Source organism: Jaculus jaculus, chromosome 13 (genome assembly GCF_020740685.1).
Source record: "Jaculus jaculus isolate mJacJac1 chromosome 13, mJacJac1.mat.Y.cur, whole genome shotgun sequence".
In the NCBI taxonomy this organism is placed as follows: domain Eukaryota; kingdom Metazoa; phylum Chordata; class Mammalia; order Rodentia; family Dipodidae; genus Jaculus; species Jaculus jaculus.
The window spans coordinates 52,901,038-52,926,498 of record NC_059114.1 but is presented as its reverse complement, the minus strand read 5'-3'; the positions used below and the strand labels follow the sequence as shown (position 1 = coordinate 52,926,498).

Below are 25,461 nucleotides of genomic sequence, written 5' to 3'. Positions count from 1 at the left end.
CATATCCAGACTATAGTTCATTGCTGTTAATTATTTGTGTTGGGGGAAGAGGCTGGAGAGATAACTTATCAATTAAAGGTACTTGTTTACAAAGCTTGATGGTGTGGGTTTGATTCTCCAGTATTTATGTAAAGCTAGATGTACAAAGTGGCATATGTATTTGCAGTTCATTTGTAGTGGTAGAAGGCTTTGGTGTGCATGTACTTACTCTGTCTTTCCTTCTCTATCTCTGCCTCTCTCTCATAAATAAATAAATAAATACTAAAGATATACATATTGTTGTACAATGATAGTTTTTCCTCAATGGGACTAAATTTATTGATGAAGGTCCCTTTCTCTGAAGTAATGCTTCATATTAATTCACTTTATTGTTCTCTCTCTAGAATTTGTACCGATTTGAGGGCACTGGGTTTTCAAACATTCCTCAACTTATAGACCATCACTACTCAACAAAACAAGTCATCACTAAGAAATCTGGTGTTGTCTTGCTGAACCCTATTCCCAAGGTAAGTAAGCATATGTACTTTTTTCTTTGTTTTGAAAGAGTATTTGGTGAATTAAAATTTTCCACAATAAACAAAGTTTTTAGATTATGTGGTAGAAATAAAAACTTTATGAAAGCCAGTGATTCCCAATATAGTTGAAATAATGGAATGTTTTATTAAGCTGAATTGCCTTTTTATTCAGTATTTGTGATACAACAAATGCCCATTACTGTTCTTTTCCAATTTTTCTTGAAAGACTCAAGGCTTCTTTTCATTACATGGCATTCATATTCTGATTCATGTTTTATCAAATGATTCAAAGATATACACATCAAAGAACATGTCTAGCAGTTAGGAGTCAATCGGAATTTTAATTTTGACTGTGAGACTTACAGTTTATTATAAGACTGGAACTGTTTAAAACAATATCAGTCTTCTCAAAAGCAGTAATCTCAACTTTCTTGCAATGTACCAGCTAGTTGGTGAGATTGTTTAGGCCATTTTTTTTTTAAAATATTTTTTTAATTTATTTATTTATTTGAGAGCGACAGACACAGAGAGAAAGACAGATAGAGGGAGAGAGAGAGAATGGGCGCGCCAGGGCTTCCAGCCTCTGCAAACGAACTCCAGACGCGTGCGCCCCCTTGTGCATCTGGCTAACGTGGGACCTGGGGAACTGAGCCTCGAACCCGGGTCCTTAGGCTTCACAGGCAAGCGCTTAGCCGCTAAGCCATCTCTCCAGCCCTGTTTAGGCCATTTTTATCTCTATGGTCTGTCATAAAGCACATTCTTTCATGAGCTCTAAGACATACGAGATTGGGATTGGTTCTGGGAAGGTTGTGTTTCAGACAAAATCTGTGGGGCCCAGACAGCAATAAAACTGACTTTTTAAAAAAAAATTAAGTAGAAACTTCGTATGGACATATCATGTGTTGGTACCATCACTATCATTTCCCTCATGCCTACTCCCTATCCACTGTAGGCCCTCCTTAGTAGGATTGCTGGTATTTACCATGGGGTGTGGGTTATGAGTTGAGAGAACAGCAGCCTGAGAACCTAGATAGACACTGAGGATACTTAAAATGCACTAAAGTAGAAATCCAGAAGGCTTAAAACACAGCCACCAAAGCTCACGGAAGAGGAAGAGGGGACAGAAAGATTGTAAGAATCACAGGGTGGGAGGGAATACCCTACTTAACTTTTACAAGCTTTCAATATTGTAGGAATTGATTTAAGGCTGCCAGGAGCTTTTTCCTTTAGTGTTTGTATGGCATGAACAGTATCGTAGAAATAGGAAAGCCATAAAAATTGATAAGGGTTTTAAATTTCATTTAAAAAACGTTATATTGCTTATTTGTGAAAGAGAGAGAAAGGAGAGAAAGAATGTGTGGATGTGTTTGCATAGGGATGCCAATGCCTCTTACCATTGTAAATAAATTCCATATGCATGTATCATTTTGTAACTATGGTTTTATGTGGCTGCTGGGGAATCAAGCCTAGGTTAGCAGGCATTTTGCTGCAAAGCACTTTAACCTCTAAGATATCACTCAGCACTTCAACTTGATCTTTTTTTGGGGGGGGTTGTAGGTAGGGTCTTTCTTCTAGCTCAGACTTACCTAGAAGTCACTATGTAGTCAGGATGGCCTTGAACTCATGGCAGTCCTCCTAACTGTGCCTCCTGAGCAGATAGATTTTAATTTGAAGTGACAGTCTCCAAAATGCCTAACTGTAAATTTGCCAAAAAATCATACTTTATGTTAGTCTAGAATATAATGTCTGCTTTGTACTTTTATTATAGAGCTCACTATTCACAGTGGCTGAGCTTTAACCATTTCTCACAGCAGATTCCACAGACAGTTACCCAAAATTCTAGGTCTAAAGATAAAGAAGTTGCTATCTTACATAACTTTCTAGAATTATAAAATTAGTTCATTTCTTATTAATATTTGTCCATTTATTTTGTCCAGTTTCAACTGTAGAAAACAACACTATAGAAACGTCCAAGTGTAAAACTGGTTGTCACTTTTTATCCTGGCCAAAAGAAAACAATAAAGAAAAAATTAACCAATATTTTATATTTCATCTTTCAGTAATGAGGATGTTTTTATAGAATTCCAAAACCTTTCTTAGTCAAAGTAGTCTATTATCAATTGTAAAATGTATGTTTTTAATTCAGGTTTATCTTTCTCAAGTGTAGATTTTTTTTTCTATTCATCACATCAACTTGATTTTATCAGAATTACCTTAAATCTTTGTTCTTTATTCAGTGAGTTGTGCCATCAGATACCTAGCTTCTTAAAACCCATAAACCTAGTGTTGCAGTCCGGTTCGCATTGCTGGTAGAAATCACCCAACCAAGAGCAGCTTCTGGGAAAAAAGAGGTTTATTTGGCTTACAGGCTCGAGGGGAACCTCCACGATGGCAGGGGGAAAACGATGGCATGAGCAGAGGGTGGACATCACCCCCTGGCCAACATAAGGTGGATCACAGCAATAGGAGGGTGTGCCAAACACTGGCATGGGGAAACTGGCTATAAAGCCCATAAGCCCGCCCCCAACAATACACTCCCTGCAGGAGGCATTAATTCCCAAATATCCATCAGCTGGGAACCTAGCATTCAGAACACCTAAGTTTATGGGGGACACCTGAATCAAACCACCACACCTAGGGACCATGTTTGGCATTTCCTCTTCACCACTGCCTCCACACACATATGCCAGAATTGTTCATATTTAATTATACATTTTGAAACATGAGCTTTAATTGTAGTATAGCCTAGCATGAATCAAGATCAGCAGCAAGATATGATTTGCTCATGTTAGATTAATATGATATGAATATGTTTGTAGATATATTGAAGTCTTGTTTTATAAACCAATTAAATATTTGCACCATTTATAGGCTCAGTTGCATCTAAGTGAAGAGATACATGCCCTACTGAGAGAAGTAACAATGCAGATGTGAGCCTGCAAGTAAATATATAACTGCAAATAAAACTGTATCTCTTACTATGTAAAATATGCATGAGCTAAACATATATACTGACTTAAATTTTCTGTACTATTATGGTCAATTATTATCTTTGCCTTTAACTCCTAATAGTGTGGAGTTGATTATCATCCTTTAATAGCACTGGCTATGAAAATAAATATGTGCTGGATGCTATAGAAGATTAAAGAGCAATAGGTGATTATTTTATGAGGTAAAAACTTAAAGCTTATCTACCTGACTGTTAAACTTATTTGAAGTCCTGCTATTTAAAATATGTACATCATTATCTATTATATTGCTATGTATTTGATTTGAAGAATAACCTTATTATTCTAAAAGATCATAACATAGAGGTTATGAAAATTATATATTCTCAATTTTGATTGGAGAATAAATTGATAGGGATTTTGTTATGATATTATTATCTGTTATATATCTCCCCTTGAAAGTTATTTATACTCTTATTACTAATCTATTTCTTCATTTAGTTTTTGTAAAAATGTTATATCTGACCATATAATGTGCTACAAAATCTAATTTTCATGTTTCCAGACCTCCTTTTTAGCCTACATAAAGATGCTACTTTGTTTTCAGTATAATTCTTGTCTCCTACTGTTTTTTTTTTCTTTTATTCAGGAAAATGTAATTTCATTATTATGATGGCTACAGGGGCTAGTCTCTTACACTCTTACAAATGTCCACTCAAAATATGTAAAAGTAGACAACCAGAGTAGAAGAATTACTTATTTTTACATATTTTTAAAACATATTTTATTTATTTATTTGAGAGAAAGAAGGAGGGAGGGAGGGAGGGAAAGAGAGAGAGAGAGAAAATGGGCATGCCAGGGACTCCAGCCACTGCAAACGAACTCCAGATGCATGCGTCCCCTTGAGCATCTGGCTTACATGGGTACTGGGGTATCAAACCAGGGTTCTTTGGCTTTGCAGGGAAACGCCTTAATTGCTAAGCAGTCTCTTCAGCCCAATAATTACTTATCTTTAAAAATACTTACTTATTTATTTGCAAGCAGAAAAAGAGAGAGAAAGAAAACTGATATACAGGACTTCTAGCCATTGCAAACAAACTCCAGATGCATGTACCACTTTGTACATCTTTCCTGACTTGGGCACTGGCAAATCAAACCTGGGTCATTAGGCTTTGCAGGCAAGTGCTTTAACCACTGAGTCATCTCTCCAGCCTGAATTATTTATTTTTTTAAAAAATATTTTTATTTATTAATTTGAGGGCTGGAGAGATGGCTTAGCAGTAAAGTGCTAGCCTCTGAAGCCTAAGGACCCTGGTTTGAGGCTCAATTCTCCAGGACCCACGTTAGCCAGATGCACAAGGGGGCACATGCATCTGGAGTTCGTTTGCAGTGGCCAGAGCCCTGGTGTGCCCATTCTCTCTCTTTCTCTGTCTGCCTCTTCCTTTCTCTCTCTGTCCATTGCTTCCAAACAAATAAATAAAAATAAACAAAAATATTAAAAAAAATTTATTTGAAAGAGAGAGGGTAGGATAAAGGATGGGCATGCCAGGGCCACTTGCTACTGCAAGTTGAACTCCAAACACATGTACCACTTTGTGTGTCTGGCTTTCCATAGGTATTGCAGAACTCAACCTGGGGAGGCTTTGTAAGCAAGCACCTTTAACTGTTGAACCATCTCCTCAGACCTTCGAATTATTTAAATTTAGCAGCTTAGTAATAGCTTACCCGGATATTTCTAATGAAGTTGATACAGGAATTTTTATTCTTCATTAATGCACCAATATGCTACACTAATGCACAGATAATTTTCAGCTGTTTCCAGATTCTTGAGTTATGAATTTCAAAGTTATATTCACAGACCAGAGGATGAGGCTCAGAAAGAGTTGTTTGCAGTCTGATTTAGTGATAAATTTTCTGTAGCCTCTGGATTTTGACTTTTTTGACTGATCACCATATCTGTCACCATCACCTGGAAATGTTTGTCACGTTACCAATTAGAGCAGTATTCGTGCTGCTGCTTCCTCCGCAGCTTCTCTTGAGCCCTGGCAGATGTCGTAGAGGTAGCATGTCTCCCAGTGGGCAGTTAGCTCTCTTTTTGTCTTTCTTCATTCATTTTCTCTGCCTTCTGTAATCTGAAACATTCTCCAACCAAGAGTGAGGACAGCTTGAGTTAAAGGGGGTATGTAGATTTATTTGAGTGACTTTTTGGTATGCAATCCCACTCTTGTCCCCCAAAGAGCAGTAATACCTTCTTTCTGAGATCTGTGAGTTGCCTGACCATGAGTTTCTGATTTGGATTTCCAGTGCCAGAGATCTCTCTCACCAAGCTGACCTCATGTCCAATCAGAGAACAGTTGGCTACCTGCAAAGGCTATTGCACAAGTGTATACTTGTCTAGCTTGTTCATTTTGTAGTCTACAATCTCCAGAAAGATTTCGGTTGTAGTTTAGAGCTTTAAGAAAAGGGGGGCTTAAGGGAAGGAAGACATATATATTTTTTTTAACAAAAGAAGGCAAGAAGTAGGTTTAAGAAGTCTCAAACTTAAGAAAAGGGGGCTGGAGAGATGGCTTAGCGGTTAAGCGCTTGCCTGTGAAGCCTAAGGACCCCGGTTCGAGGCTCGGTTCCCCAGGTCCCATGTTAGCCAGATGCACAAGGGGGCGCACGCGTCTGGAGTTCGTTTGCAGTGGCTGGAAGCCCTGACATACCCATTCTCTCTCTTCTCTCCCTATCTGCCTCTTTCTCTCTCTGTCACTATCAAATAAATAAAAATAAACAAAAAAATTAAAAAAAAAAAAAAAAAAAGGAAGAAATTCAGAGCTTTTGCCCAAGGAGGCAAGAAGTTTGAGAAGAAAACATCAAGACTCAGGTTGGGTGTTTTTTTTTTTTTTGGGGTGTGTGTGTGTGTGTGTGTGTGTGTGTGTGTGTGTGTGTTGTGGACTGGTGGCTAGCCCCGCCAGTTAGTCCTAATGTCAAGTCTCTAAGGTTAGGATTCCTGAAAAAGGTCAATCGTCCCCAAAATCTTAATACTCTAGGAAATACTTCTCAGAAGGGAACGGGGGGGGGGGGGGGACTCCTAAAGGGAGCAGAGATATGGAAAGGCCAGAAGGCCAGATCTTTTTATAGTTCTGATAATAATGGTGTTTCTGACCTAAATTTTACACTGCAGCCTCAAGGATAATTCCCACATCTGGCCAACAGAAGGGTATGGACTTTTCAGCACTGTTACTCCTAAACTGCCTCAAAATAACCATTTCCTTTATTTCTTCCCTAACCTGGTGCAAAGATACTGGAGATGGAAAGTTAGTGTTAAGCATGGGTATGCACCAATTGTCATTTTAAAATTAGGAAACACAGTTGGTTTGTACATGGCCTGTTCTTTCTCTAGCTCAGTTTATTCTCAAATATGCTTCACCAAAGAGGCCTTCCCACACTTTCATGTAGAACAGTACCTTCTCCTCCCATGCTCCCCCTGGGGCCCTCCTCTGTCATGCCGAACAGTACCTTCTCCTCTCATGTGCCCCTTGAGCCCTTCTCTTGGGTTTATTTTGTGGTTATGTTTATATGCCATTATATTATATCAGATATTTTTAATTGTATATGTTCTCCTAAGTGAAATGTAGTCTTCACAAGGCCAGAATTGTATGTAATTTTTGTTCAGTTGTATCCCCAAATGTCTGGAAGTGAGGTATTCCAGAGTGTTTTAAAGATGATTTTTAAAGTTGGGTGTGGTGGCATAGGCCTTTAATCCTAATACTTGGGAGGCAGAGGTAGAAGGACCACTGAGAGTTTGGGGCCACCCTGAGACTACATAGTGAATTCCAAGACAGCCTGGATTAGAGTGAACCCCTACCTTGAAAAAAAAAAAAAAAGAAAGAAAGAAAGAAAGAAAGAAAGAAAGAAAGAAAGAAAGAAAGAAAAAAAATCAGCTTTAAAAAAATTGACTTCATCAAGCAGTTGCTTGGATTTTTGAGCAACAACCCACTAATCCTTGCAGAACTAGGAACTGAGACAGCTTTTGGTTGTCCTCTGCCAGTGAAATATTCCCTCTACCCCTTGCTGAACTTTCCTTATGAATTACCCCATGTGGCCTTAGTATATTCCTGTGGAATAAGTATAGTTATTGACCCCATATAATGTTATTGTTGCTCATATCCTCCTACAGTATTATGAATAAGGAAATGTAGTTTAATGGTAAAGATCTTGTCAAATATTTAAACACATGTTAGTAATCATATATTGTAGAGTGTGTGGACATTGTAAGAGAGTATAAACCACTTAGTTTAAGGAATGTGAATGTGTTTGTAAAGAACAGAATGTCCCTTTGAATCCATGAAATGTAGAATGGATATAGACTTTAATATATTAAAACTTAAAAGTCTCTATAAAAGGAAAATCATAATACTTTTATTGAGTAAAGCTGGAATTTGAGATAAACAAAGTTTTGTAAAATATAGATAGAAAAAGGCATGTAGTTTAGTATTTAAATTGCATTTAAAAGTTATCTGTTTGGCTTAAAGTTAATGTTTCTTCTGTTTATAAGAAAAATATCTCTGAATGAATATTAATGTCTAAGATGGTCATGATTAAATGTAGGTCAGTCAGACACAGTCATTAACTTGAACTTTAGACAAATGATTTGTCTGCCAGCTTCAATGGAGAAATTGTGACTTTTTTAAAATCAGAATTGGGCATGGATGACAGATATTAGAGGTAACTAAAAAATATTTATTTATTTGAGAGGGGGGATATGGATGTGCCAGGGCCTCCAACCATTGTAAATGAGCTTCAAACGTATGTGCCTCCATGTGCATCTGGCTTACGGAGATTCTAGAGAATTGAACCTGGGTCCTTAGACTCTGCAGGCAAGTACCTTTACCACTACTCCATCTTTCCAGCCCTGGAGGTAGATTTTTGAAAAGATAATAAATCTTTCTGTGACTTAAATAGTAATTTGTCACCAAGAACCAGGTTTTCAGCCATATTATTCAGGATCAGATGAATGTCAAACAAGAAGAGGTCCTGAGAAAGAGAAGGAAGGGCAAACTTGAAATTGTCAGGTTTGAGTTCAAGGTAGAGAGGAAAGGAAACAAAATATTTCTTGGGCCCAAGACTTGTATCTAACACCAGGAGAAAATGGCAGTAGAGGGAGAGGGACACTAGAACTGTGTGTGTTGGGTGTGATTTGGGGGGTGACATTTCCCTTCTCTGAGCCCAGAATCCAGGGATACTCAATTACCACTAAGAGTAGGTAATTAGGGCTGCAGAGATGGCTTAATGGTTAAACACTTGCTTGTGATGCCTAAGGACCCCAGTTTGAAGCTCAGTTCCCCAGGACCCATGTAAGCCAGATGCACGTGGTAGTGCATGCATCTGGAGTTCGTTTGCAGTGCCTGGAGGCCCTGGTGCACCCATTCTCTCTCTCTCCCTCTCTCTGGCACCTTCAAATAAATAAATAAAAATAAAAAACAGTAGGTAATTACAAAATCCCAAGAGAGGTGGTTGAAGGGAGGTAGAGCCAGCTCTCTTGCAGAAATTAATTGCTTTATTCATATTTTTTTAGTTTCAGATAACTTCAAGCCTGTTCATTTCACTTTATACTTTAGTAATCAGCTTTCTTCTTCCAATATTGCTGTTTGATGATTTTATTTTTATATAGGTATACACAGTTTATGTAACATGAAATTTTTTTCAATTTAGCATTTCATGAGCTTAAAGAGAATTCCTTTTTCCCACATCTATGCCCGTGTTCCTTAATTTATTAAGATCTACTATAAAATATTTAGTAATTAAAATTTTCAATAAATAGAATGGAAAATATATATTATTCAGCATTTATTCACTTGTAGATATTTACATTGTATGTTGAACAGTGTCCTGTACATCATGATCAAATGCTTGCAAATGCTATAAAACTGAAGCAGTGAGGCACAAACAAAGTAGTAAAGTGGCATTGGTTAGATTGTGTGTGTTTTTTGTGTTTGTAAGGAAATAGCTATTAATTAAAAGCATTAAACTGTTTATTTATGAGAGAGAGTAAGACACAGAGACAGACACGGAGAGAATGGACACACCAGGGCTGCCAGCTGCTGCAAAGGAACTCCAGATGCATTTCCCACCTTGTGTACATTGGAACTGGGGAATTGAATCTAGGTCCTTTGGCTCTGCTGGCAAGTGCTTTAACCCCTAAGCCCTTTCTCCAGCCATAATTCTTTTTTTTTTTTTTTTTTTTTTTTTTAATGGCGTTACTTTTCCTTTTTTTGAGACAAGGTCTTATGTAGCCCAGGTTGAACTTGAACCTCCTGTGTAGTGAAGAATGACTTTGAATTCCTGACCCTCTTTACCTCTTCCTCCTAAGTGCAAGGATTAGAAGCATAGACATTATACAGGGTTTAGCTACTGTTTATTAACACTGAGATCCAAGAAGGTTCTTCATATAATTTGGTCAAAGATATGAATCAAGTCAGACTTATCTGGGTAGTCATAACAACATAGCAGATTTGCCATCCTATCAGAACATCTGATAAGCATTGGCTGGATTAATTTAGTTACTAAATATTTATTGCTTTAAAGGTCAGTTCATCTGAGTAAAAACAGTATAAAATTCAGCAAGTTTTCATAGTGGGTCTCTTAAAATGTCCATGTTTAATAATGATGATGAATTTCAAGGAATATTTTAGTAGTACTGTAGCCATCCAAATAAGTTGTAATAAATTTCATGTTTTTAATTACTGTTTTTTTCAGGAACATAATTTTTGGAGTTGTCTAGCAAACTGTGTATTTGCAGTTAATCCTCTTATGCTATGATTTGGACATGATTTTTAAAAAGTGCTGTGCATTTAGAATTTGAAAAGAGAGAAGGATCTTCTTTTAGCTCTTAAAATGAGATAATTAAATATAATGCCAAATTAGATTTATAGTTGGGAAAACTCAGCTTGGGAAAAAGTTTTGAACTAGAATACCCACTATTTAGATTTCTATTTAATTGACTCTTTTAGATGAACTAATTAAGTCTATTGATAATGGAAGAACACAAAAATTACAAAATATTCTCATAAGAAAATTCATCAGGAGAATATAAATCTATGTGTGGGCTTCTGATTTGCACAGAGACAAGACAATCTTATTTTAAATCTGGTTTTCATTATTACCATTTATACCATCTTAGGAAATACATTTTTGAGTCATCTCCCACCTACAGTGACCCCATCAATAATTGTAGAGATCATGCTAGACAAGTTTCTGTATATGTATGTTGGAAACTTTATAATATTATATACTTTGTTGTTTAAAACCATTTTCAAAAAACTGGTCAGAGCAGAAGACAAATCTGGATGGTTTTGTAAAATAAAAATAATCAACTCCTACCAAATCAGAGAGCCAGAGCCTCAGAGGCCCCCAACACCTCAGCACTGAAGCAGACCAAAAATGAACCCAACATGGCTCAGGGAAATTTTGCGAAAGAGGGGGCAGAAAGAATGTCAGAGTCACATGTTGGGTCATGATTTGCAGAGACATTTATCATACCAATAACTGGGGGCTAACTCCACAATGCAAGACCCATTTTCATTAACAAGGAGGGTCTAATGGGAGGGGGTAGATCACAGATGAGCCTAAATAATGGTACCAAACTGCCTGTATTTACTGTAAAGAAAACTAATAAATTAAATTAAAAAAAATAAGAGTATTATGTTTGTCAAGAACATTTATTAAATCCTTTTAAGAACTGTCACTCAGGTACTAATATTAGCCCCATATTTAGGTATGGAAATTTAAAAAATTATATATATTTTTTCTAATTTATATTTCTTCTTTTACATGGTGCTTGGATTTAAACCCTGGGCCTTGTTCCTGTTAAGTAAACACTCTGCTGCTGAGCCATATACTTAAATTATATTTCTTAATTTCAGAATTTTTGTCTGAAACCTATTCTATTTGTTATATTTCTGTTATAGCTCATGCAAGCATGAAGTATAATCTATATACTATATCTGTAATATCAGTAATTCAACACAAATTTTTAAAACTCTAGTATTCTATTGCTAGGTTGCAACAGTTATGGCCTCATCACCCTAAAAGTCTACCAGAGACTATAACATATTTTACTAAGGGGAATTCAGGTACAATTTCAATATTTAGTTTCCTTTTAGAACAGTCTTGAGTATTAAATGAAACTTGAATGTTTGGCTTGATCTATCATATTCATTGCACAAAAGAACCCTGGCTGAATGTTTTGGTTTTTAAGTCAATGGTAAAGTACTTACCCCACATATGTGAAGTCTTGTGTTTGATCTCAGGATCCTGGAGAAAAATGTGTCACCCATACCAGCAGATGTTTGGAGAAAATCTGGGTAGCCTCAAAAAACTAAAATGGGTCTTAGAGATCAATTTTTTTCCTAATTGTTTACTCAGAGTTGAAATATTGATAAACCTACTTCAACCTTTCTTAAATATCATGAGATTTTTAGTTTGAAGGTAAATTCTATGTATTTCTCACTTAACCTGTTGATATATGAGAGACGATGGGAAAAGTTAAGAGGAGCTCTGAGAACTTAGGACTAAGTCATTTGGGGTTTCTTATGCAATCTGAAAGGCAGGATTTGACATTACAGCACAAATATTGCCTGGTGTACGTTATTTCATCTTTTAAAGTATTTATTAGACTTTCTATATGCATGAACTTCAAAAAACATGTTGTGGTATAAAGCAAATGTATAAGATTTCTGGTATCACTATGATAACATAGTACAGTTGTTTTTTCCTGTTTCCTGCTGAAAATTATATAACAATAACAAAGAGAACAATAAAAATTATAAATACATAAAATATATTTTTTATGAAATTAGAAACTCTTTAAAATCAACAGACATCAAGATATATCTTAAAATACTCAGGAGTACCTTATATCATGCAGAAGTCCTGTAGAACTAAGCACTATTTTGATGAGAATGTCAATTAGCACAGCCATTATGGGATGTACTATGGATGGTCCTTACAAACATTACAAGTAGAACTTCTATATGATGCAGTAAGTCTACTACCAGTTATGCTTCTAAAAGGAATGACGTAAGTGCATTGAAGAGATCATCTCTCTCATGTGCAGTGTAACTCTACTCACACCTCCAGGAAATGGAAACAACCTAAGTATCCATCATCTTACGAGTGAATAAAGAAAGTGTGGGAATTAGGTGAGGGGAATTACATAATCTATATTTTTTATATTTCATTTATTGATGAGAGAGAGAATAGGCACCTCAGGGCCTTTAGCCACTCATTGCAAAAGAACTCCACACATGCACCACCTTCAGCATCTGACTTATGTGGGTAGTGGGGAATTGAACCTGGATCCTTGGGCTTGTTGGGCAAGAGTCTTAACTGCTAAGCCATCACGCAAGCCCTACTTAATATTTTAACTAGTGGGGCTGGAGAGATGGCTTAGTGGTTAAGCGCTTGCCTGTGAAGCCTAAGGACCCCAGTTCGAGGCTCGATTCCCCAGGACCCACGTTAGCCAGATGCACAAGGGGGCGCACGCGTCTGGAGTTCGTTTGCAGAGGCTGGAGGCCTTGGCGTGCCCATTCTCAATCTCTCTCTCTGTCTCCTTCTCTCTCTCTGTCACTCTCAAATAAATAAATAAAAAATTTAAAAAATATTTTAACTAGTAATTGAGAACTGTAAAATTTTTATCATCAGAATAAAATGAGGTAAATAAATTAAGTATTCAACTAAAAATTTAGGAAAATTATCAAATCTGCAATTAAATGAAAGGAAAGCAGAAGAAAAGGAGAAAGATAAAAAATTAATAGTCTAAGCTAGACAACCAAAAATATAATAGCTGATTTAAAAGTAATAAAGCATTTATTCATAAAAAACCCACAAAATGATAGATTTGTTTATTTGTTTGTTTGTTTGTTTTTGAGGAACTCTGGGCCAGGATGGGCTGGAACTCACTCTATAGCACAAGTTTAAGTTGATCAGCCTACCTCAGTCTCCTCAGTGCTGGGTTTATAGGCATGAGTCACCATACCCAGCTTCAGATTATTTTTTTCTTTTTTTGAGGTAGGGTCTTACTCTAGCCCAGGCTGACCTAGAATTCTAGAATTCACTATGTAGTCTCCGGGTGGCCTCAAACTCATGGTGATCCTCCTACCTCCTACCTCTGCCTCCCAAGTGTTGGGGTTAAAGTGTGTGCCATCATGCTTGGCTACTTCTTTTTTTTTTTTCTTTCTTGTTTTTTCGAGGTAGAGTCTCATTCTCGCTCAGGTTGATCTAGAATTCAGTATGTCGTCTCAGGGTGGCCTTGAACTCATGGTGATCCTTCTACCTCTGCCTCTTGAGTGCTGGGATTAAAGGCATGCACCACCAAGCCCAGCTAGATCTTTTTAATGTATAGCAAGCCACTAGAAACTGAGAAGAGCAAAGAATAAATGATGACAGGATTGAATACATGGCTCAAAACTTAAAACTACAAATGATTTTTGAAAATATTGAAGGTAATTCATCACTATTAGAAAACCAAAGTAAAATATAATAAGTACCAATTTTCATCTTATTTCAAAATTTCAAAATTTACATTTCATGACAAATGTGGGGAAAAACATCTGATAATTTGCTTTTAAGAGTATAAATTGGTAAAGTTGCTAGGTAACTTGGAAGATTATTTAAATTATAACATTTACTTTTGACTAAGCAGTAATCTTCATGATTCATCTTAAGTTGTGTGTATGTATGCATGAATCATGTTAGAACAAATTTGGTCAGTGCAGCATTATTGTAATACCAGGAGACTGACATTTTCTCTAAGGGGGGTAGTATTTAATAAGTTTTGGTCCTTTATCCTCTATGCCTTGACTGGAGAGAGTTTTTCATATATTGGAGCTAGCTGCAAAACAATGTTTATGTTACCTTGCCTTTTGTAGAAAAGAGTAGGAAGTATAAGATTTTAAGCCTGATTTTTCTGTTATATGATAAAGAAACTTTGAAAAAAGTGCCCAAAATATGGATGTGGCTCATGTTAGAGTGCTTTGCCTGGCATCATCAGATACTTTGGATTTGATCCTTTGTTTGCATACACACACACACACACACACGTATGACACTAATGATAATGGTTACGTGGTGCAAAGGAACCTTGTTGCATTTCACACTTTGACTGTTCTTAACACTGTGAGTATGTTACCCATTCAAAAGTGGGCATCTCTCTTCAAACAATCAAAATTTTTCAGGCAGATGCTTTATAGAAAAATTAACAAGACAAAATATTGGTGATATATTCTCTCAAAAAAGGAAAAGCAGTTTGGAAAATGGTATTGTAATATCATGATACTGTCCTAAGATGAAAGAGCTATATTACATATATAAGTATGAAATGTTGAAAGGTTAGATTATAATACAAGTTATGATTGAGTTCGGAGGAGTTATGGTTGATGTATAATAGTTTAGGTATAGTTTTTAATTTCTTGTTGCTAGACATGTTATATGAAAAGATTCTAAACTGTATTTTATGTTAATGTTTAGTAGAACACTATAAAACAGTGTTTTGAAAATTTTTTTTTCCAATATTGCTTTAGAAAGAGAACATTGAGAACCTAGATAGAAAATTAGGAGTGTTGATGTGTGTAATGTAGAGAATGGAAACAGATTTCTATAAAACTGCAATACATTTGTTTTTAACACATCTATATAAAATAAATTGATTTTGTGAGCATCAAGTTGAAAAACCCTTATATGAGAGAACTTTTGCATTAATGTGGTAAGTATACAGTGTACTGCAGGAAGTCTGAAAAGGGAGAAGGGACTAACACTTCCTAAAGTACGTCATGAGGAGAGCCAGGAAGAACCAGAATGCCGTTTGGTAAAGGAATTATCTCTGACTTATGGACTATTCCATATCCTGTTTTCAGGAAGGCAAGATTAGCCTGAAAAATAAAATGATTTGAAAAGGTGAATAATCTGAAAAGTGTAGATTAAAGCCATGATTTAGAGTTTTGGATACCAGCCAGCATAAAAGAAGAAAAATGTTATTCTGCTGAAGTTTGGGAAGCAAGGAGTGAATGTAAAAGTTGAACATACTCTAATTATAATGGTGGAATGGTGGTATCACCTAACTCCTTAAAGTATTAAAAAAAAAATCTACACAGCTTTTTGATGGCTTTAAACAATTAAGGAATGTATTAGTACTTTTTAAAAACAATAAAAAATTAGTTTTCCTTTTATTATGTTTCACATCAAACTTTCAAAACCACAACCAACTTATATTAATGTCTAAATAGAAGCAGAAATAAGTTATAAGCATCATGGAAAAGTAATAGTGGAGTTAAAATGTAAACCATAAGGACATAAAGGCCTGTATAAGTTGTGTATCAGGCTCAACATTTAGCTACAACTGTCCTGGAAGCTGTTATTGTACAGAAGTGAAATACTTTTGTGATTAGAAGGGAAGATTTTTAATTTGTTTAAAGCAAAGCTTTACTACTAAAACGTTCTAAAGAACCAGGCTTGGTGGCACACGCCTTTAATCTCAGCACTAGGAAGGCAGAGGTAGGAGAATTGCTGTGAGTTTGAGGATACCCTGAGACTCCATAGTGAATTCCAGGTCAGCCTGGGGAAAAAAAAGTTCTAAAGACAATATTTCTCTGCATTTTAGATAACAATGTCCTCAATAACATTTCTGTAAAAGTTATAGAAATAGTTTCACAAATTGTTGCTTTGAGCAGAATATTAAAATATAGCTTAATAAAGAATATCTGCTTCAGCATTTTTTCTCTATATTTAACTTTTACAAGTCAAAAGAGGAAAAATGACTCAGATTTATATCAAAATATTAATAAATTCACCCTCATACTTTAAAAAGTTAGAGCAGTACCAGAGTAACCAAGGAATGTAACTGTGACATGGACACTATCTCATCTACCCTATATTTTTGGAGATTTTAATATTTAGCTAAGTTTGGTGGAGGAGCTTCATGCTCAGCAACAAAAGCATATCAGTTCTGGGCTGGAGAGATGGCTCAGAGGTTTCAGGTACTTACCTGCAAAGCCTAATAATCCAGTTTCAATTCCCCAGTGCCCACATAAAGCCAAATGCACAAAGTGGCACATGCATCTGGAGTTCTTTTGCAGTGGCTAGAAGCCCTGTTATGTCCCATTTTCCCTCTTTCTTTGCTGGACATAATTTTACATGCCTTGTGCATCTGGCTTATGTAGGTACTGAATAATTGAACCTGGATTCTTAGGATTTGCCGGCAAGTACCTTAATTGCTAAGCCATCTCTCCAAAGTGAGACATACCTTTTTTAATATTTTATTTTTATTTATTAATTTGAGAGTGGGAAAGAGGGAGGGGGGGACAGAGAGAGAGAGAGAGAGGGAGAGAGAGAGACAGAGAGAGAGAGAGAGAATGGGCACACCAGGGCTTCCAGCCACTGCAAACGAACTCCAGACACATGCACCACCTTGTGCATCTGGCTTATGTGTGTCCTGGGGAATTGAACTAAGGTCCTTTGGCATTGCAGACAAGCACCTTAACCACTAAGCCATCTCTTTAGCCCTGAGACAAAACTTTTAAGAACTTTTTTATACTTCTGTTGTAGTGTTAAATAGGGGTTTTGAAAGATCATTAGAATTTGTCTGAAATAAACAGCTCAAAACAGTATCTAACCACTTTTAATCATGTCTCTAGTACTGTATTCAACAAATACAAATATAGTTCCTTTTTAAATATTAAAAAAAAGGTTTAGGTTCTGAAGACACAGTAATGACTATAATTCCTTATCCTAAAAGAAACTAGAGTACAGTTAGAAAAACAGATATATAAAGAAGATTTGTTCTAGGGGAATTTTATGGTAGTTTGAAGCATGTGAGGAGGGCATCTTATCCAAACAATTTGAGGAAGGCTTCCTAGGGAAGGTAATGGTGGCCTAAGTTGTGAAGATTGGCTGGGGGATGTACTGGTGAGGGGTCTGTTCAAGCACACTGGTGAATAACTGTGGGCATATTTAAACAACTGTAAGAATTCTAACTTAACACCTGCAGTAAGGACATTGGTAGTAAGGGGAAGATGAGAAAGAGGGTAGATGCTATAATTCACTATTCCAGTTTGTTGACATTACAATCTCAAAACTGTGAACTTATTGTTGTAGAGTAAAACAGACTTTGCAGTTGTGGTAAAGTTGAGTCTCTTGTAACAGGTAGACTATTCCTGATTGTCTAAGTGGATTAATCTCTATAATAGGTATCCTTATAAAGGAAAGGGGGAGGCTGGGGAAGTGGAGCTAGACAAGCAGATAAGACTGTGGAAGAGGTTGAAGTCATGTCTTCAGATCCAACAGCATATGGGATGCTTCAAGAAGCCCGAAAACAAGGAATGGAGTCTTCCTTAGGGCATTCAGAAGTATCATAGCTCTTCAGAACCTTTCATTCCTCCCCCCACCCCGAAATGATTAAGGACTTCTGACATCCTGAATCACAAGATAATATAATGTAATTTGATTTTGCTTTAAGGCAAAAAAAATTATTTGTGAAATTTGTTATAGAAGCAGGAAGGAAAGTTGGAAAATTATTTTATGTAAAAGGGTTTGATCTTTGGCATAGAATGACAGGAAGCTTTTGCACATAATTTGCTTAATTTATGGACAGCTTATATACATATGTATAATGTACCTTGGTCCTTTTCACCTCCCATTAGTTTATCTTTTTCCCTCCCCTATTGCTAAAGCTCTTTCTTTCCAACTAGGCCCTCTTCTACTTTGGTGTTTTTTATCTACTAAGGTTAATTAGTGTGGTTTGTGTGAGCATCAACAGGGTTTGTTGATAAAAACAAGGGCAATTATTAGTGGCTATTGAAGAAAATATTTCTCTTTTTAATTCCTCAGCGAGGAATGGGGGACTCATGAACCTGACATGATGGCATGCTGACTGACCCAATCTTTTGAGGCTTTGTGCAGGAAATAGCAGCTTAACAGCTGCTGTGGTGTCCTGAGTACAAAGAGCTATCATGTCTGGAAGAAAACATTGTATAACACTCCTTCCCACCCTCTGTTTATTTCATTCCTTTTTAAAATATATTTTGTTTATTTATTTGAGAGAGAGAAAGAGCAGGAGGGAGGAGAGAATGGCAGCACCACTGCAAATGAACTCCAGATGCATGTGCCCCCTTGTGCATCTGGCTTACGTGGGTACTGGAGAATCAACCCAGGATCCTTTGGCTTTGCAGGCAAATGCCTTAACTGCTAAGCCATCTCTCCAGCCTTATTTCATTCTTTTTAAAATATTAAAAGAATAGTGAGAAAGTTCATATATGTACATATTATATTTTGATATCAATTCCCTCTCATTACCTTCTTTTGTTCCCCTTCCCCATCTCCCATTCCCCCTTCTGTTGAACTTCTTTTATCCAACTAGTCTGCTTTTCTCCCCCTCCCCCCTCGTGTATATGTGTGTGTGTGTGTGTGTCCTTCACCATCGTTGATGGGCCCAATAGGGTCCAGGCCTTGTACAGGTAACAAAGCCTCTGTGAGGTCATGGGGGCAACAGCCACTTATCTGAAGACAGTGTTGCCTGGCACTCCCCCCCCACCCCCCCCCCCCCCCCCCCCCGGTCATCTGGCTCTCTCCTCTATAATGTTCCCTGTGCATTGGAGGTGGTGATAAAGATGTCTCATTTAGTTACTTATTTTCATTTATGACTTTTGAATCTCCTCAGTAGCCATTGCTTATTGGAAAAAGAAGTTCTCTGTCCAAAGCCAAGAAGAGCACTAATCTAAAGGAAAACACAAGTATTTTGAGGACAATTTGATGGACACAGTGCATACATTTAGCCAAACAACAGTAGAGTAGTAGATTCCCTCATAGGACCTATAACTTCCATAGCCACAAAGTTTAACTAAGTGCTTGGCATGAATTTCCTCCCATGAAATAAGCCTCAAATCCAATTAGAAAAAGTTGGCTACCCTTATAACAAGCCATAATTGTACCCATCTTGCCTGGCTGTTTATTCATATAGCTCACAGAGACTACCCTTGTCTGTTGATGGCTTGTCTCCCTCAGAAGCCTGCATAGCACCTTCAAGTACTTTGAAAGCTGGCTTTCACCTCAGTTTCAGATTAGTTTTTCTGTCTTTACAATCACAGCTTTATCATCTAGTTCTGGTATGCAACTAAGCACAACAGCAATAGCCTGTATTGTTTTGAGGGCCTCAGGAGTCTTCCTGCCCCAAAACTAACTGGGATCTATCCTACCCAATTGGAAGCTTTGAATGGTGTTATTCTGGGAAGAATTTTGTTGAAATTTATATTTTATACCCATAATTTTGGTATTATTGGTAAGTGAGAAATTGAATTGATAAATAAGATATAAAAAGATCAATTGGGAATTACAATAATAATAGAGTATTAGTGAGGTGTTGAGACAAGTTAACAAGGTTAACTTGTCAGTCACTACCTTAGATATCTGGCAGAGCCATAAGAGTTGTTGAAGAATTCAATGAGAAAAGAAAGCCTTTAAAAGATGACTTCTAGGTTTATAATTTGAAAAGTAAGATGATGATCTTACAGAATGAAAACAAGGTATGCATTTTAGGTCTTTTGAGTTTGATTGTATGTTCCTCTTCTAAACAGATGCATTTTGTAGTCAGAGAGCTACGGATATGTTTAGGAGAAGTTTCAAGGCCATAGATGTGTAGAGAAAATGGCTAAAGGCTTAGAACAGTTGATGAAGTATTTATCATAGAAGACCTTGAGGAAGAAAGCCTAGGGATGGAGGAAGATGAGACAGTAGTGGTCCCTCCCATTCCTTCCTCTGTACCTTCTTACTTTCATCATCTTTATTGTTAGCAACCCATGTAATTCTCTTTTCTTTGGAATTTTATTTTCTCCTCCTATCACTCAATGTTCTGTCATGCAAGGTGCTATTAAAATATCTCTGGAACTTCTTTTCTATCCTGTTTTGTTTAACCATCCTTGTTAGACCTCACTTAATGTGTAACACATTCACTCCTCTACTTCTCCATTGGTCCTTCTTTTCAATCTTAGTCTGTATACACATTATCTAAGTTATCAAAATATCGATCAACATGGTTCTTCTTTTTATTTATCCCTAACATTTAGTAATCCTGAATTCTTGCAATTTATACCTTGTAAGTGGCTTTTAAGTTTGATTCCTATTCCAGCAACCTTATCTGAGCTCTTCCTTGATAGGAACTTGTTTCTTGTACTTGACAGTCTGGCAGTGCTTAAATGTTTGGAATGTCTAAAGTAACTGATCAGAGCATTTAAGTACTTAAAAAACTCTACTGTCTCTTTTCCCATAGGTTAGGGCCAGGCATTCTACCAAAGAAGGACCCTTTTAGTTTCTCCAGTTGTTATTCCCAGTCCTGCTCATGTCTGAAATTTTCAGACTACCAAAGTTCTTTTCACTTCCAATATGGTCAGCCATGGCATACTTTCCTATCTTTGCTGTCTATCTTTCTGATTCCTGATTACCAAATTTAATCTAAAACATTTTAAATCCCTTCAGTTTAAATTAGGTTCTCCCTGCATGAAATGTATAGTAGTATTATTACATCACTCACTTTATATTATATCAGTTATTTTATTTTTATATAATCTGCTTTTGGATCTGTGAAAAGGACTTATTTTAGGCCATATTTGTCTTTCTTGCACCTACCCTAATGGTGGTAGCCTTTATAGTGGTCACCTTCAAGTAAAAGCCAATGAAACATCCAGATTGATGAAATTATTGAGATTGCTCATTTGGAAGTGTTAGTAATCTTAAAAGAATCAATTGTTGCTTAGTGATTCAGTGATTTCTTGTGTGGCAGCCTGTCAGAGCTTATTTGTGTTATTCTCAACTACCCTAACTCTTGAGTTTCAAAGTAATTTTTTTATATACTTGGAAAAGTTCTAATTAATCCAAACTTGATTCATGGCGCATTGTATTTTTAATATTAACTCAGGAACCCTAGTTCATTAGGGACAATTAGTAATCTTCTCCCATGTAATTCTTTTCTTGATTATTTCCTAGAAGTTTGTCAGCAAAAAAAAAAAAAACTGGCAAGTGGCTGATTCATTGTGACATTTTATATACCAAGTGGGTCCTCGATAGATTGTTTCTCCCGTGAAGCTTTAATTTAGACAAAATCCTTATTGTCTTCTGTCTTAATTTCTTTTTCTTTACCTACTTGATAGTACTTTTGGAAAGACAAGATGGTAAAACACAGAAGTACTTTTAAAATTCAACAAATAAAATAAAATGCGATGAAGTAATGGCTATCTTCTTTGGAATATAAATAGTCTTAGGAAAGGATACAATCTATGAGGCTTGGGAAAGCTCCAAATAAGTATATTTGGATAATGTGACAGATTTTTCATAATAGCATAAAATTCTTCACTATCCATTAGGTTTCTATTAGAAATATGTAAGCTTGGCCTAGATATATTAAAGAATGTATACTTGTAATCTGAGACAAAATATAGGGAGGCACTATGCAATTCTGGTTTTTTTTTTTTTAATTTATTTTTGTTTTTTTGCAGTAGGGTCTCACTCTAGCCGAGGCTGACCTGGAATTCACTATGTAGTCTCAGGGTGGCCTCGAACTCACGGCAATCCTCCTACCTCTGCCTCCCGAGTGCTGGGATTAAAGGCGTGTGCCACCACACCCCGCACAATTCTGTATGTTACAGATTAAACTAATGAATTACACTGAATTCATTCTGAAAATAGAAATTATGTGTATTTGATGGTGAACATTCCAATAAACTTTGAGAAAATAGAGTAAAATAAAATGGAAGTCAAATTTATTGAAGGTGTTAATAAGTACAATAAGTGAAATAATACAACACTACAATAAGATAGAATAAGTACAAAATGAAGTATTTAGAAATTCTGTTAGTTAATAGGTTAAAGAACATGCCCTTTATGAATCTGGCATTACTACTGAATGTTGTACAAACAAAAGAGACAAGTGAACTCTGGTCTAGGTGGTTTTATTTGATAAGTATGACATGAAGCCCAATATTTATCATATCTTGGAATTTACTCACATTTTAGCAAAAACTGAATATATATGTATTTGTAATTGTTTTGGTTTCTTAGAGAAGTTTTTCTACAAGAAATATGAGGGCTGGAGGGATGGCTTAGCGGTTAAGGCATTTGCCTGCAAGGCCAAAGGACCCAGATTCGATTTCCTAGGACCCACCTTAGCCAGTTGCACAAGGGGGCACACATGTCTGGAGTTTTTTGTAGTGCCTGGAGGCCCTGGCATACCCATTACCCATTGTGTCATTCTCTCTCCCTCTTTCTCTATCAAATAAATAAATAAATAAAAATGAAATATTTTAAAAAAGAAATATGAATAATTATTTGATAGAAAAATAGGAATCACATACTACAATTCATTATTGTGCCAAAAGCAGTAACAAGAAGCAGAAGTCATTTTAAGTTTAGAATTAAAGTACATTAGTATGTTTAGTTTGCTTAATAATTATGGTATTTAAATACAGAAAAAGTCAATGATCAGGTTTTATTGAGGTATTGAGAAAGATTAACAAGGTCACCTTGTGAATTTATCAGATGATTGACTTATACATACCTTTCATCATCCCATCAAAGGGTTTGGAGATGTTTGCAAAGATATGCTTAATAAAACAAGCTAAAACTAAGAGGAAGATGAAATTGGAGTAAAAAATGAAAAGGATAATCACATATTTAATGTCAGTATAATATGTAGATATGCTTGTCTGAGTTTTCTGTATGGATATACGATATGGATATAGGCCAAAACTGAGTTCTGAGTGAATAAACTACAAAGGGGAAGGGTTTCCTGTAGTTACTTACCTTCCATTACTAGACAGCTGATGGGAGGAATGAATTTATTTTGGTTTATAGTCTCAAGATGTGGCTCCATCATAGCAGGGAAAGGATGAAGGATGGTAGAGCAGAGACTGGGCATCACATCTTACCACAGAAGGTGGAAAAGAACAGCAAGAGTGAGCTGATCTCTGTCAAGAGGGAGGCTGGCCTATAATGTCCCATGCCCCACCATAAGTAACACATCTCCTCTAGCAAGGCTCTACCTCCCAAATTCCCATCATCAGGTATTCCAAAGTATTCAAAACACATGAGCCTTTGGAGGACATCAGATTCAAACCACCATGGGGTATGAGGAAGACATCTGCTCCAAACAGCTATGCTTAGGTTTGATATCTTAAAAAGATAGGCCACTAGTTCTTTATTTAGGAAACCAGACTTTTCTTTTTTTAAATATTTATTTATTATCTTGAGAGAGAGAGAGAGAGAGACAGAGAGAGAGAGAGAGAGAATGGGTATGCCAAAGCCTCTAGGCACTGCAAATGAACTCCAGATACATGCACCCATCATGCATCTGGCTTAGGTGGGAACTGGTGAATCGAACCTGAATCCTTTGACTTTGCAGGCAGGTGCCTTAACCACTAAGCCATCTCTTCAGCCCTGACTTTTACTTTTTAAATAAATATTCATACACAATATGTCAGACATTGCTCAGGGAGATTTTCTTATTTAATTGTTTCAAGCATCTTATGAGGTAGGTGTTATTATTTTCCCAGTTGTAAAGATAAGAAAACTGAGACACACAGAAATTAAGTAATTTGCTCAAGACTGAATAACTATTAAAGTGGCAGAACTTTAAGCTAGGGTTGGTGGTGAATTCTTGTAATTTTAGCACATTGGAATCACAAGCTTGAAAACAGTCTGCACTATTTATTGAGACTTCTCCTTAAATAAATAAATTAATAAAACACTGTTGAAATGAAATGAAAGGATTGGATTCAAACAAGGGCAAACTGATTTCAGAAAGTTTGGTCTTAAACAGTATTTCATGCTGCCTGTCCAAGTTGTATAAGAGACCAGTTCCTATAATTCCGTTTTTGTAGTGTATGGAGTTTCATGTGACTGTTTCTCCTTCTAGCCATCAGTGGTGCTAAGAGGAACATAAGCTTGTGTTAATTTAAGAGATGTACATACTTCCCTGTTCATTCTTATGGCTCACCTCTTTCACCTGTGGTTTTAAAAATGCATACCCTGGACAAGTAGGGCCAGCATCACCCGGGAACTTGTTAGAAATGAAAATTTTCTGGGCCCACTGCAAGTGTGAAGATTCAGAGGCTTTGGGAGTGGGTCTCAGATGATTGTCTCAACAAGCCCCATGGGGACCCAGACGTCACATATGAGAAGCACTAATAGAAACTCAGCTTGATGGAAAGAATATGTTATTCAAGCCTGACGTTCTCAGTGTTACCTTATCTCTAGTTTAGACACAGAGAAGACAGTGGGAATTTGGATTAAAAGCCATGCATTCTACCCTTGGAAATATGAGAGGAAAAATCACATTTATCAGGGAATAGACTGGTAATTATTTGAGGTATAAGCAATGATGTCTTTAAACTTAAATCATCTTAAAATATCCTAATGATCAAAAGTCATTGAAGCAGAAGCACCTATTTTATGGCTGTTTGGAGAAGTTGATGTTCCAAAATTGATTTTGCTGTCTCATCAGAATTCAAGAGAAGAATCTAAGCTAGTATTCTGCATGAATACTGTTCTTTATATTCTTCTTAAGGGTTGTACAGTTTCTTTAATCATTTTAAGGTGATTTTATAACAGAAAGTCTAAAAGTATATATGAATTATAAATTTTAAGTTTAGATTTGTTTTGTCACATTTTGGATTAATGGAAAGGCTAAATTTGGATATTATTTTTCAAGAGAAGTGTCTCTGATTCCTAGGTAATATGAGACATATCACATGCACTTTGCTGTTCAGCATTTCCTGGTTTTGCAATAATAAAGTTACTAGATACCCATTTCAGCTCATTTTCTAACTCATAAAATGGAGATGATCCTACACCATTAGTTCTGCTTTTTTTTTTTAATGGTCAAACATACAAAGAATATATGCCAGTTGCTTCTGTATTTGTTTTCTACTACTGTTTCTTCTGGTACACTACAACCACCACCATCATCAGGTCTCTGC

General features: G+C 36.3%; 1 protein-coding gene across 4 annotated transcripts in view; it reads left to right on the top strand.

Moving 5' to 3' along the window:
* The window catches only part of Fer (FER tyrosine kinase), a 417,682-nt gene that overhangs the window by 225,019 nt on the left and 167,202 nt on the right, over window positions 1–25,461 (top strand). For 2 of the 4 annotated variants that reach the window (XM_004652481.3, XM_045132276.1), the window contains exon 12: window positions 384–506. In XM_004652481.3, coding sequence (XP_004652538.1) covers window positions 384–506 — 123 coding nt within the window. Of the gene's footprint in view, window positions 1–383; window positions 507–3,386; window positions 3,473–25,461 lie in introns of those variants that run through there. The other 2 variants (XM_045132277.1, XM_045132278.1) reach the window with 2 other exon arrangements.